The 13,290-nt window shown below is 40.7% G+C and overlaps 1 protein-coding gene across 3 annotated transcripts in view; it reads right to left on the reverse strand.

Moving 5' to 3' along the window:
* Positions 1-13,290, reverse strand: part of MTMR10 (myotubularin related protein 10) — a 36,120-nt gene that overhangs the window by 4,537 nt on the left and 18,293 nt on the right. For 2 of the 3 annotated variants that reach the window (XM_068204159.1, XM_068204160.1), the window contains 10 exons: positions 8,508-8,598; positions 5,954-6,128; positions 5,433-5,520; positions 5,187-5,275; positions 4,094-4,224; positions 3,899-3,968; positions 3,655-3,725; positions 2,625-2,794; positions 1,190-1,360; positions 178-360 (listed from right to left, as the gene is read on the reverse strand). In XM_068204159.1, coding sequence (XP_068060260.1) covers positions 178-360; positions 1,190-1,360; positions 2,625-2,794; positions 3,655-3,725; positions 3,899-3,968; positions 4,094-4,224; positions 5,187-5,275; positions 5,433-5,520; positions 5,954-6,128; positions 8,508-8,598 — 1,239 coding nt within the window. Of the gene's footprint in view, positions 1-177; positions 361-1,189; positions 1,361-2,624; positions 2,795-3,654; positions 3,726-3,898; positions 3,969-4,093; positions 4,225-5,186; positions 5,276-5,432; positions 5,521-5,953; positions 6,129-7,970; positions 8,077-8,507; positions 8,599-13,290 lie in introns of all 3 variants that reach the window. The other variant, XM_068204161.1, reaches the window with a different exon arrangement.

Raw genomic sequence — 13,290 nt, forward strand, 5'->3', positions numbered from 1 at the left:
CAAGACTCAACAATTTACATTGCTACTTCTAGAGAAAATAATTTCTTTAGGCTGGGAAGCCAAGACAAGGACGGCTCCTACTGCTAATGCAAGGGCACCTGCAGCCTCCCCAGCACGACCCCTGAGTGTGAGCACAGCCTCAGCCACAGGCACAGCCCCCCAGAGCCCCCCAGTTACCTTGGAGCGCTTGAAGGTGCGGAGAGCCCCGTTGTGCACGCCGGGCGTGCTCTTCCCGATGAACAGTGGGTTGTGGAACAGCAGCCGGTCCCGGCTCGTGAACTGAAGAGACCAGTCCCAAACACACGGAAACCTGAGGCCTTTCTCATCACCCAGCTGAATATTTTTGCTTATAGCAAATTCCTGCAGGAAGTTAACATTCAGGCAGATTAAAATCAAAGAAAGTGGGCTTCTTCATGAATCTTGAAAGCAGCATGTAACTACTGGGCAAAGAGGAGCAGGGTAGCACAACAGCAGCAAGACAGCTGGAGAAAACAGTTGCTCTGCATTTGTGCAGTTACTTTTCAATTCTATTAAATAGTTTGGTGGCTTACTCTTAACCCCCAAACTGGCATTTGAGAATTCACCAATAATTCCTCAATGCTCTACTTCTTTGTAAAGTTGCTACCTATTACTTTAAAGGGAAAATATTTAATGAAATAGTAAGTTTCACTTTTATCAGCCATCAAATGTTTTCTACAGACAGTTCTGATAAGCTCGTTTTCAAAAACAAATTTAAGTGTTTGGTTTTCTAAATGCCTCCATTGTGCATTACTATTGGAACTTTATGCAGCATCTCCAACTTTTTCAACTATTTAACAATTATATCAGGAGATTTCAAAGTTTGCCTGAAGCGTGAAATTCTATTTATTACCTATCATTCTACTTTCTGAGTTCCACATACAGATTTGCTTCCTAGAGGACTACAAATAACAATGTAGAGTAGCGACATTTTCCTAGGGAAAAAAACCAAATAAATTCAATAGACTTTCTTCTTGAATAGTCACTGTCTATGCACAGGTCACCTGAAAGTCATTGTGATTGTATTCACCTGGGGACCTGCGTGTTTTGGCCCAAACAGAGCGTGACAATTGGAAGGACACACAGGAAGCATTTAACTGGGATGCTGTTATTTCCAGGGGGCAGGCTGCAGTCTCCTGCTGGACAAGCAGGTGCAGCCCCTCCTACTCACAGTGCTTTCCTTGACTCGCTGGTGAGGGCAGTTGAAGAGGAAGGTGCCGAACAAGGAGATGCGGGCGCTGTCGTACAGGACGGTCAGGTACACCTCCGAGAACTCGAAGGCTGCTGGGTATTGTTCCAGCAGCTGCCAAACGCAGTCAAGGAACATCAAGAACAAAGGAGACTGGGAAAAGAAACAAGGAATTATCAGATGTAACATAAGCTTTCCCCAAATCATACCCATTTCTTTGCAGTTTTGGTATTTGGCTGTACTATTGGTACATTACTCAATCACAGGGTAAACTATTTGGAGTCTTGCATTTTTCATGATTCTATGCAGTTGTGACACTCTGTATTCCTGTTCAACCACTTCTTTCTCAGCAGTACCTTTGCACAGCTTTCCCTTCTGTGTAAAAACTTCTTTCCTGGGCTCCCTTCATACTCATGCAGCTGCAAAAATCTTTTCTGCCATCTATATGTCCCTCCTAATTTCCAAATCAGTGCTTGTATGAGTCTTCCTTGCCACTTGGCCGTGTTTTTACAATGTATTTTCTTCCTTGTTTGAAATGACTGGAGAGCTTATGATTCAGCCATGCTAATTTCTCACCACATTTTCTATCTCTTTTCCATAGCAGCCCATGAACTGCAAAAGTATAAACCATCATTTACGTAAAGCTTTAGAAATACTTTCCCCTTCCCATTTTCACTTTTCAATATATCCTTTCCTCGGGCCAAAATAGCTGCTTTTCATTATTTCCCTCTTGGCATCTCATTTCTTTATCCCTTCATGCATTTCCTCCGCTTGGTGCTCAGTGTCCTCAGTTTATCTGGGGGTGTTCCTGTTCTGTGACTCTGGGCACTGTCCCTGAAAAATGTTCCTAACCTGGGTACTCCACGCTTCCACCTGCAGTTAGCAGCCCCTCCTCTGCCACGAAGAGGCCAAACAAGAGCTGGCAGCGCTGGAAGCGCCCTGCGCTCCCCTCCTGTCACCTCCTGGCAGCCATGTCAGCTCTTGCAGCTGCGGGGCCTCTCCAGCAGCTGCCTGCTCTGAAAGCACTGCTGGGAGATAACACCACAGGCATGGAAACAGGGATTGGTACAACACACAGCAAAACTACCCCCTCCAGCCCCACTCCTCACCTCCTTTGGTTTCAGTGTGAAACGTGACTGTGCTAGTGTTTGTAGCAGTGAGATGCTTTCATGTATAACCATGGAGCAACATAAAAACCCATTGGATTGCACCTGGTATTTCACTGATTCTCACATGGCTACAGAGGGTAAAGAAAAAATATCTCTACCCTGGAAAAAGTCTTACCTCCTCTGATACTGTTATAATGAGATTTGAAAGTATTAAAACATGTTTTTACTTTTATATTTCTGTACAAATACACGTTCAGGATGATATCAAGCAGATACTGTGATCACATGCAAATACAATTAATTTTTACCTCTTTGTCAGATCTCTTTAAGTGGTTACACCTATCTAAAAATTGATATCCTGCCATGACCCATTCCTTCTGTATTAGGCTTTGAAATCCAACAATTGTTCGAAAATAGGGATCCAGCATGACTTGAATGAGAGAAGCAGCAAGACAGCTCAGGTCCCGTCCCTCTTCCTCTGCAAGTAACATACAGAAAGTACAGAATACATAAGGTAAATGGACATGTACAGGATTAGATTTCAAAGAGCAAAAAGGTGCAACTAGATTTCTCATGTTTTTCTTAGCATTTCCTTTAAAATATACTTTAGCTGGTTTAATTATTCTCATAATTTAAAAAAATAACTAGAAGAAAATCACAGTTCTTTTTTTTTAAACTGAGACTCATACTATAGAAAGGGTTCCTGCAGTATCCAGCACAGCAGTGCATTCATCAAGAACAAAATACCCACCCAACTGCCTAGTACTTAAAGCAAGGTGTGCTGAGGAAGAGAGCGTTCATGCTGCTAGAAATTTTCAACATTTTTCCACCCTGAAGCAATTTTTGGAAGGCCCTTACATGGGGAGAGTGGATATACCAGCTGAACAGGTCTTGTAAAAACTACAGAAACTACAGAATTACAGATATGAGGAAGTTTTTCACTGTCTTTTCCTCTGAAATACCTGTTTGCACAGACACAAGGAGTGGGCACTGAGAGAAATACCTTTGCAGAACCTCTGAATTAAACTGATACTGCTTATGCAGGGCCTATTAGCCCAATTAACACAGTACAAAGGTTCACACTAAGGTTTTGATTCTATCACCATTATCAGAACAAAACCCACAAAGACTCAAAGCAAAATATTCCTTTGATGCTAAGGACTATACTACAGTTCAGATACATAACAAAATTTTTTTCCTTTCTAGAAAGATCTCTGCCTGAGATCTTCAGAATCCATGTGGTTTATGTATAAAGATTACAGATGATTTTATCTAAATCTGTTTATCCCCATTATCACAGTAATGCAAATAATTACAGCATGCTTTGTGTTCTGTTACCTTGTAGAACTACAGAAACGTGCTTACACTCCATCATGTAGACAAGCTCAGCAGAATGCTTAAGAAAGGCTCTAGAAAGGAAAAGAAAGTGGTTTAACAGTTAACAGAAATTCACACTCCACAAGAAAAAGATTTGGGTTATCTATATTTACCTGACTTATATATTAAAACAAAGAATGCTTCAAATGATGCACTGCTCATTTTTGCACATTCCATTGAACATCATTTTATTAATGGTACCAACCTAATGTACTCTAACCAGCGAGTGTTTTCCAGGGAGGACAGCCACTTCTCTTCGGTTTCATCAAAAGGGTCTGCAACAGGGACAGTAATTACACTGCAGAACAACTTCCAGTAACAGTCCCTGTCAGCCAGGCTGACTGGAATTCACTGCATGTCAGGAAAACAGCCCCCATAGAAGAAGTAAAGCCCAGCATACCATCGACACAGAGCTGTTTGAGTTTGTTGTGTGCAGCCTGGATTTCCTGGATGTTGGGGAGACACTTGTCCAGGTCAGATTTGTAAACGTCACTTCTCAGGGGATGGCTTCGAGTTATGGCATTACAAATCCTGCAGGAGACGAATCAGCAGGTTTATTGTTGGAGAGGAAAGAAACAGGCTTTCAAGAAACATGCTACTGTCTAACTGCAAACAATTAAGCCCACATAAAACATGCACCTCATTCTAAATAAAATGTACTGGTTCATATTCAGGAGATACATTGCTCCTGCCATAAAGCTACTGACTCAAACATTTTTGGTGTCCTCTAATTACTGAACATAAAAAATGGAAATGTTTTAATGGATCATTAAAACATCGCATTTGAGAAATGAAATCTGATGCTGACTGACAGTTAAATAACTCTATTCAGTTTTTGGTTTTCCATCATTTTTAGTAAGACTTCCCTAAGTTAAATGAAGAGAACATATTTAAAGTTTATGAAGTCAGGAAATCTGACAGGGTTTCAACTAAAATGCAGAGCTCCAGCCTAACACACAATGCAGGTGTGTTACAAAAAAAGTCACACTACAAATTAAACCAAAGAACAAAACCCACTAAGCTTGTAAACTACTTACACAAGGCACTAAATGCCTTCAGTGTTTCATTAAGGACAGTGCATGACAAATATTTCACAGAAATATCATGTGCATTATGATACTAAGTCTATTGAATTTTATTTCCCAATGCCACAAATGAAGGTTTTTTTTTTTACTGTCTTGCTGAAGGAGGTAAGAAAATCTCCACCAATGTAAGCTGTATTATAGTAAATCTGATCCTTTTATCAATAAATTCTGTCTTCTGAATGATTAGCCCCCTAAAAAATAAACATACCTTAAAGCCTGTAAAGTTACTCAGTATTTGAAACTGGAATGGCCTTGAATAAAAATCGCGCCAGAACCAGATGCAGAGAACAATCTCTCCAAGGTTCCCACACTACAACACTGTGGTGTCACACAGGGTCACCTCCATTGCCACCCGGTGCTGTGTCACAGTCACCCTCTGACTGAAGAGCGACACAGCGAGTCATTTACCTTTGATCAATTCTTCGCTGCTGCAACACATCTTTAATGTTGGCCATTCTCACAAGGGCGCTCCCGTTTGGGTGATTCCAGGACCATAACTAACCGGGAAAAAACACAAGAAACAACAAAATCCTGCGGGTTAGAGCTATTCTGTACAAATTCTTTCCTTAATGCTATGCACAGAACTCTGTTAATTGAATAAGTTGAATACTGTGCAATGACCAGGAGCAGTACCAGAACAAAGAGGACACTTACTGGCATTCGCCTCCCAATGAAGGAGTAGGAGTACAGCTTCAGGTCTTGATCTGCTAAGGAAGACGGAACCACAAAATATTCTGGAAGGCTTGTGGAAAAAAACATGATAAAAAAGGTTACTTTTCCCTGTGTTTTTTACCATCTTCCCTCTTGCTGCAGGGCTGTGTCACCAGCTCAGTGAGGCTGTCCCAGAGCAGCCCCTGGGCGTGGCTGCCGCTGTCCCATGTGAGAACAGCACAGCCCCGAGGATGCCAGTGAGAAACTGCATGGCCCACATGGAATTACAGAAGCACCAAAGCAATGGATGCCAAAACATGACATTTCCTTTAGGGACAAGACATCTCCTTTAGGGACATGACATTTCCTTCAAGGACAAGACTTGCAGCATCTTTCCTCTGGGGGCCTCTCCAGAGGGCAGCACAATCAAGAGGTGCAGTGCACAGTTGGGTGTGACAGAGGCTGTGGGGCACACGGGACAAGACAGCCCAATTCCCTCTGCTGGTGTCCCAAGAGCCACTTACCAAGTGGAGATCATGTAACCTTCATTGACTGAGCACACTCTCCACTCAGATGCACCTGTCCTTTTGATTTCTCTATCCCAGTCCGAGTAAGTTTCAAACAGAGGAGTCTGCTGACCACTGGCACTGCTGATGCCACCGCCACCACCTCCTGGGTCTATGCCATTCACCTTCTTTGCTAGGAAAAGGAAAGTCATCAATGCCCATTAAAAAAAATAAAAATCAAACTCTTCCCCTTCCTAATTACAAAAATAAGCCATTAGCCACAGGACTAGTATTATCTATATTACCTACTGTTGTATAACAAGAAAGCAGTGATTTAATGGCAGCTTGATGATACATGAAGATGTCAATGTATTTTTTCCTTGCAGTTTCATTAGAAAAGCAACATAAAATTGGCCTGCTGTGCTGCTTGATAGAAGCCAAGGCATACTAACACTCAGGAACAAATGTTATCTTCAGTCACAGGCTTTCTTTCTTCAATATGCCAAAGTTTGCAACGTTTTAAAAACATGAACCCTTTATAGGCTACCCATTAATAGCTACCATGTCAAGAAAGCAAAATAAAACTTATATAATTTCAGCAGCTTTAAATGACTGCTGTATTAACAGCAAATAAAAGAAATGGAAGGCCATGTTAAAATATTGTCAAACCACGACAAAACCCCAAATTTCAACATAGATTTATGTCCACACAAAAAGAAGGCCTATCATTTTGTGTTTAGGGACCAGGAGCTTAGAGAGGCTGTTATTATACAGAAGGATCTCCTTTGCTGGCCATTCTTTAGATGCCAAGGGGACAGTCAGCTGTGTCAAAAAGAAATTACATTTTGCTTCTTGACACTTGAAGTACATTTTTAGATGGAAGTGGAATAAACTGAAATTCAGCCCTATTACCTCCCCCATGAAAGCTCTGAGCCTCAGCAAGGGTCTGCCCAAAGGAAACACAACAGTGTCACAGCTCTGCTGACATCCCATAACCTGTGTGGTTTCTGCTCTCTGTATCTATCAACTTCATTCTTGCACTGGCACTTTCACTACTTAGGATTTTCAGAAGAAAACAGGACTAAAATCAGAATGAAGTAGTTCCTCAAAGACGGTAAACAGAGAAATACAATAATTACAAAAAAATTATATTTTTTTCTGTTTAATGGCAGGATATATAACTGTCAAATATAGCATGGGGAAAAAACAATGTACAAATACATCAGAGCAATGCAGGCTTTTTATTTTCCCCAGGAAGCAAAAAGACAGCATTTCACCTTTACTTTACTGGGAGTAGCAGGGAGAGTCATTGAACAGCACTGGAATTGCACGAGCAAAGCCAGGTATCTATGGGACAAACACCAGGGTTCACAACAACAAGAACACCCCCACTCAACCCAAAAGAATTTCATATTCTCTTAGGAACTGCAGCATGGCAGAACAACTCTCCTTTGCCATTCTGGTCTGCTGCTCCAGAGGAACATTTTTACCCACCTTATGTAATTCTTCCACTAGGTATTTTTCCATAGAGCAAATGGTGTTTTAAAGAGAGAGTAAAGGCAACTTTGTGACAGCCTAACATTTTGTTGCAATTTTATCTGCAAATTGGCTTCCTCCCTAGTACTTTATAACATGAAAATACATGGATCTTAATAATTGCCCAAGCTTTATGAGGTAAGAAATTCCATGTGTAATTGTGTGTGCAACATAATCACACGCACACTTATTCTTGTGCATGCACAGGGCAGTCATAGAGGCACCTGGATGAAAACCATGCATTGCTTTGCAAATTTGAAGGCCTGATCTCGTAATTCCACAAGGTTCATGTTTTGTAACAGGCAGATCAGTGGTTTCTAGTGCCAGCTGCTGAGTTCAGATCTCAGTACCACAGCTCTGCAGCAGCAGCACGCTCTGTGGGGAGGCTTGTCACCCTACAACTGCTGGCTCTCAGCTGTGTCTCGGCTGGGGAACACTCAGCAGTGACCGCACAGCATTACGCTAGAAATCACGTTCCAAAGGCATCTTTCAGGCTTACCTAACTGACAAGGTTCAGTTGGAGATTGGCCTTGAGCAGAGAGGGTGTGCTCCAACTCAGCTGGGGTGGTGGAGGTTTTGAGTGGTAAGAACTGCCTAGTAAGCCTCTAGGAAAGAAGGTATGGAGTCCCAAGTTGCACAAATCCTCCTGCAATACCACCAGAAGAGAAACTTATTCCCAAAAGAAGGGCAGGTGAGCAAGCCTGCCTGATGGGACATTCACTGGGTACCCAGAGTACCAACAGAGACATACAACAGGAGGATGGAAGCGTGAACTGAGAAATAGGAGTATTCATGCTGGCACAGTTTGGCTTTGTTTCAGACAGGAAAGACATTTCTTTGGATTTTGGTCATTAATGTCTATCCCAATGAATGACTTATAACCATAAGTAAGAGGCTGGGTGCAGAACAAGCCGATTTTGTTACCCTTGGAGAAAGCCTCAAATGCTTTTTGCCACTGCTTCTGGACAGAAGTCTTACTAAAAATACGTATTACAAAACAGGAAAAAAACCACAATCCAAGTACTTTCATCCTTACCTGGATTATGATATATTTCCCCAACATACTCAAATGCAAAGAGAAGCTGAAGATCCGTTGGCTGAGAATAATGAGCTATTGCAAGGCACACCTAGGAAAGAGACGTTTATCACTGTTATTTATATATCTATATTGACAAAAAAAATATTGCCCTTAATTGTAACAGTGTCAAATATGCAGAGCTATGAAAAAACTAAAAATCAGTCTTTTGATATTTTCTTTAATGAAAGGAGTACTTATCAATCCAGCAGAAGAACCTAAGAGCATTCTGGGTCAGTTCAAAGGGTCCAACCTAGCACTGTTCTGACAGCAGCCAGCAATCAGTGCTTAGGGAAGAGGTGAAAAACACAGAAACAACATAATGGAATTTTACCAGGACAATTTTGAACAATTAACAGTTGAGGCATGTCCTGAACTAAAATCTGGTCTCAGTATTTAACAGCATTTGACAGATATTTTGGCTACAAAGTTGTCAGTTGGGTCAGGAGGCTTTTCATGTGCGACTTTCTTTTAAAAAAGCCTTATTGGTTCTTTCCCTAAGATTATTAAAATTAAGAGTGTAGCACATGATTTAGGATTAGATCCTGGACTTAAAATTTCATCAAGCATTTCTAGTCTCTGTCTCTTTGAATGCAGATATTCACTAATAAATACAAAAGATTTGACAAAAACCCTATATCTAGAAGAATCAAATTCAGGAAGGAAAAAGTATCACACAGAGATCGGTGCTGTTATTCTTCAAATTTCAGGACATGAATGGAGCTTTTAACTTTGTCCTCTTCCCTCAGTATTTGCCTCTGCATTTTACTAAATGGTACCTTTAAACCAGGGACTAAGTCCACATGCTTATCACCTTACTTTTTTCTTTTTTTTTTCCTTATCTTCCCTTAATTTCCCTTCAACTTTTCCCAACTACTCATATTTAGAAACACATTTACAAAATTTATTCAGAATTTAACAGTTTTGAATATTATTTTTGAAAAAAATGCTGCACATCCAAGAAATTGTTTTCTTTTTATGAAGGAAAGTGTCCTTATTGTGATAGACATAAGAGAAAGATTTGCACCACAGAACTGAAGGAGTGCCAGTGCTGGCAGCACTGGGCAAGGGAACAAAGCTCAAGAGCTCAGTTAAGCTGAGATCTGCGTGGAGAAAGCTGCTGTATTTTTTTTTTTTGTTGTTGTTTGTTTGTATGCAACATCCCTGGTTATGGAACCTTCACTGTATTTTTTTATATACTTTGACTTTTAATGGGGACAGTCCTCATTATTTATAAAACCAGTAATGACAGTAGACTAACTTGAGCTGAAAATGTTGTTTCACAAACACTCAACAAAAAAAAATTCCAGTTGAGTCTCAGAACAACGGTTGCTTTAACCGCTCTCCCCACACTTTCTGCTCTACAATGAAACTGCAAAGGAAAATAGAGGACAGAACACTCCAGGGCTGACACCCAAACAGTACAAGTGTCCCTGGAAAAAACAGCACAGCAGACTTTCCTAATAAACACTTACAGCTCATTTCCAGGATTTGATAAAATTTTTAATTACATAACTGGAAGCCATGTACATTTTACTAAATCTTGTGATTGCAGTGTATGAACCAAAGCAGAAGAAGCCAGCTGTTCAACAATATTTGGCCACTTCTAACACATTACTTCTGGCTATCATTCACACTCAAAATGGAAATCTGTGTATATGCACATTTTGACTTCCATTTTTCTACGTAGCTTTTCACTACAGTAACTGATTCTAGTAGAGCTACTCCTCATCTTCATTTATGGAGTGAAAGTTGAAAGCCTTTTACTATGCTAATCTACTCTCAAGGCTTCAGGACAAACTGCAGGAAAAAAATTCCATTGTGCTGCCAAATAACACAACAGGAATACAGTAAAATCTATTTTTAAATAGGCAGCAGCTGAAATCCCTGTCATTTGCTTGCCACATTTGAAAAAGGGAGTATGTGTGTGCTGTGTGAAGAGGGATAAAATGGTGGGGAGCAGAGGATAGTAACCATCCAGATCCAGTTCCCCACAAAAAAATGAGACCATAGTTGTGCTTTTAAATAAAGCAGGAGCTGGAAAATGCTCTGGGTGTTCCATGGAATAGATGTAACTCACACCATGGGTGAAACAGTCCACAGGTTCAGGACGTCAATTTCTCTTATTTTAAAAAGTAATAAGAGTTATCCTGCTACTGTCTCTGTTTTTACATTTTAGAAAAATTCCACTCATAGATACACTAAGCAAGTACTAAAGACATACTAATTTTCTGTGTATTCCTCACTAAATCCCTATAATAGCTTTATTGTCTCAGAGATTCAGAAGACAAGCACATTCCACAGATCTCAGCAGATTATGGCTGTAAGTAGAATGCTCTAAATTGGAAGACAAGCATGTTTTACAGGACGCGTTCTCGTATCAAACTCAAAAATGTTTGGTATTCTTGCCAATTTACAACTGTGTAAAGCTAAAGATATTTAGGCTCAGACAAATAACAAGGGAATAGGCTGCTTGTTGGAAAGTTCATTTATTAAAGGCAGTAAACACAATGGCTGTAGTTATTTCATAGTACAAAAGCCATTTCCCTATGTCAGTGTCCCCTGTTCAACCCCTATCTGAGAAAAATAACTTTCAGGGCACACCCTCCTCTTCAACAGGAATTTTACCAAGGGCAAGAGCTTCAAAGTATTGCTAATGCTCTTGCAGAAGAGTTGTGAAAATAATTTCAGATGTGCTAAGTTAGCACAGCCCTGGATTTTCCCTCCTTCCTTAAGCCAGGCTACCTGGCTTATGAATGCTCTGGAAAAATACTGTTTTCCATTGCTACTGCAATTCCTGTCCCAAGCAGACACCTGTCGTAGGCAGTCAGACAAGCAGGACTACTTCAAGTCCCACAAACAGGTTTTGTTCATTTTCCTAGGCTGGAAAACCTATTGGGAAATAAGCATCCAGCATGAGGAGAATTTTTTAAATTCATCTGTATTTTTTAAAATATCTTTAACCTTTGCTCAGGGAAGTAGTGGCTGTGCCATCCCTGAAGTGTTCAAGACCAGGACAGGGCTTTGAAAAACCTGATGCAGTGGAAGGTGTCCCTGCCCATGGCAGGAGGGTGGAATGAGGTGAGCTTTAAGGGCCCTTCCAAGCCAAACCATTCTGATCCTGTGATTCTGTAAGTTTACTTCTAAAACAAGTTTTCTTCACCCCCTCCAAAGACAGTATCTTGCGCATTCCCAGTGCCTTGAAACAGTACCAGTTTTGTGATCTGCATTAACAATTAGAACAAGGTAATAGAGTTGGGGAGGCAGGAGGAACACATTAGAAAGGGTCAGGACCGTTTGTCCAAAACTCTTAAGAGTTCTATATTATTGTTCATAACAATTAAGGGAAAAAATTCTCCTCTCCATCCCAAGTGCTATGACGTAGGAAAGGCTACTTTTGATTGCACAGGAAACAAGATTTGAGATTAAAAATTTTCCTTCTGTTTTGATTGAGCATGTGATTCTGAAATGACTCTCATACTCATTCAAAAAAGCTTCCTGAAGAAAAGAACTGAGAGAGCTGCAGAAGAGAAAGGGATGAGAAAATGGAGATATACTCATGGAGGCACAGGCTGTGTGCCATCCTGGGGCACTGCCAAGATCCACATGCACAGTGAGGCAACACACTGCCCATCACCCTCAGAAGGTCGACAGCCTCACCTTTTCATACATTTTATTTTCTCAGTCTAATGTCCAATACTGCAGTGCCTAAAAAATAGCAGGAGTTTTCAGTTTGACTGTTTCATGTCATTTTTGGAACAAAGTAATTCCTTTCCTCTAAGGAATGTGAAATGCTTCTTTTTTTGCACTGCCTAACTTAAGACTTCCCCAACTTACTTACCCTTGCTTCCCCATCCTCCACTTCCTCCCACACCCATCTGGCTTTCCTTCCTTTGGGGACTCTATCACTTTATTTTAGAGACAAAACAAAATTAAACTGCTAAACAGTGGTGAGTGCAAATTTCCATTCCTTCTATTTTTCCTTAACACTTGTTTCCCAAATATTCACTAATAAAAATGAGGAAGAAAATATTTACCTGGCTGACTAATGCTGAGACAGTATTTTATTAGCATGCATTGGCTGCAACAAGTACTGAGGATATTTTTCTAACAGAACTGATTTTTAAGCTTCTTTATAATAGTTTACCTGAAAATAAATTAATGTGTTCTTACAATGTTCCTGCTTAAAGGCAAAGAAAAAGACCTCTGAAAGTTCTGCCAACATCATCCATGTGTCTACATGTAGTCAAGTCTGTCAGTTTGTTCACATCAGAAGCCTGCTTTCAAACTTGGATCCTTCTTTTCACAGCATCCAAAGAGATCCTTGGAAAGAGGATCCTTCTGAGCTCCTCAAAGAGAGACTTGGAATAATCTCAATTCTAGTAAGGCAGCTTAATTAGTTATTCTCCCTTAGGCCCTGTTCAGCAAACAGAGACACTTCCTTAGGAACATTATGTCACTGGACGCTGCTGAGTATTTCCAGTATGTGCAAGGAACTATGCTTGAAACAAATTCCTTAAGTGCATAAAGTTAGCATCTGTTGTCCTTCTAACTATTCCATATACTTAAAGCTCATTTTGAAACATGCATTGCCATGCAGGCCCCTCCATCCAGAACCCCGACTCCATGGTCAGTCCTCCCCTATGGCACTCTCCCAGTCAGACAGCAATGCACCCTCAGCCCAAGAGCAGGCTTCCCCTCACATCAGAAATCAGGTACACTTTAAGTCTTGGTCTTCCCTACA

Source organism: Anomalospiza imberbis, chromosome 13 (genome assembly GCF_031753505.1).
Source record: "Anomalospiza imberbis isolate Cuckoo-Finch-1a 21T00152 chromosome 13, ASM3175350v1, whole genome shotgun sequence".
Classification (NCBI taxonomy): Eukaryota; Metazoa; Chordata; class Aves; order Passeriformes; family Viduidae; genus Anomalospiza; species Anomalospiza imberbis.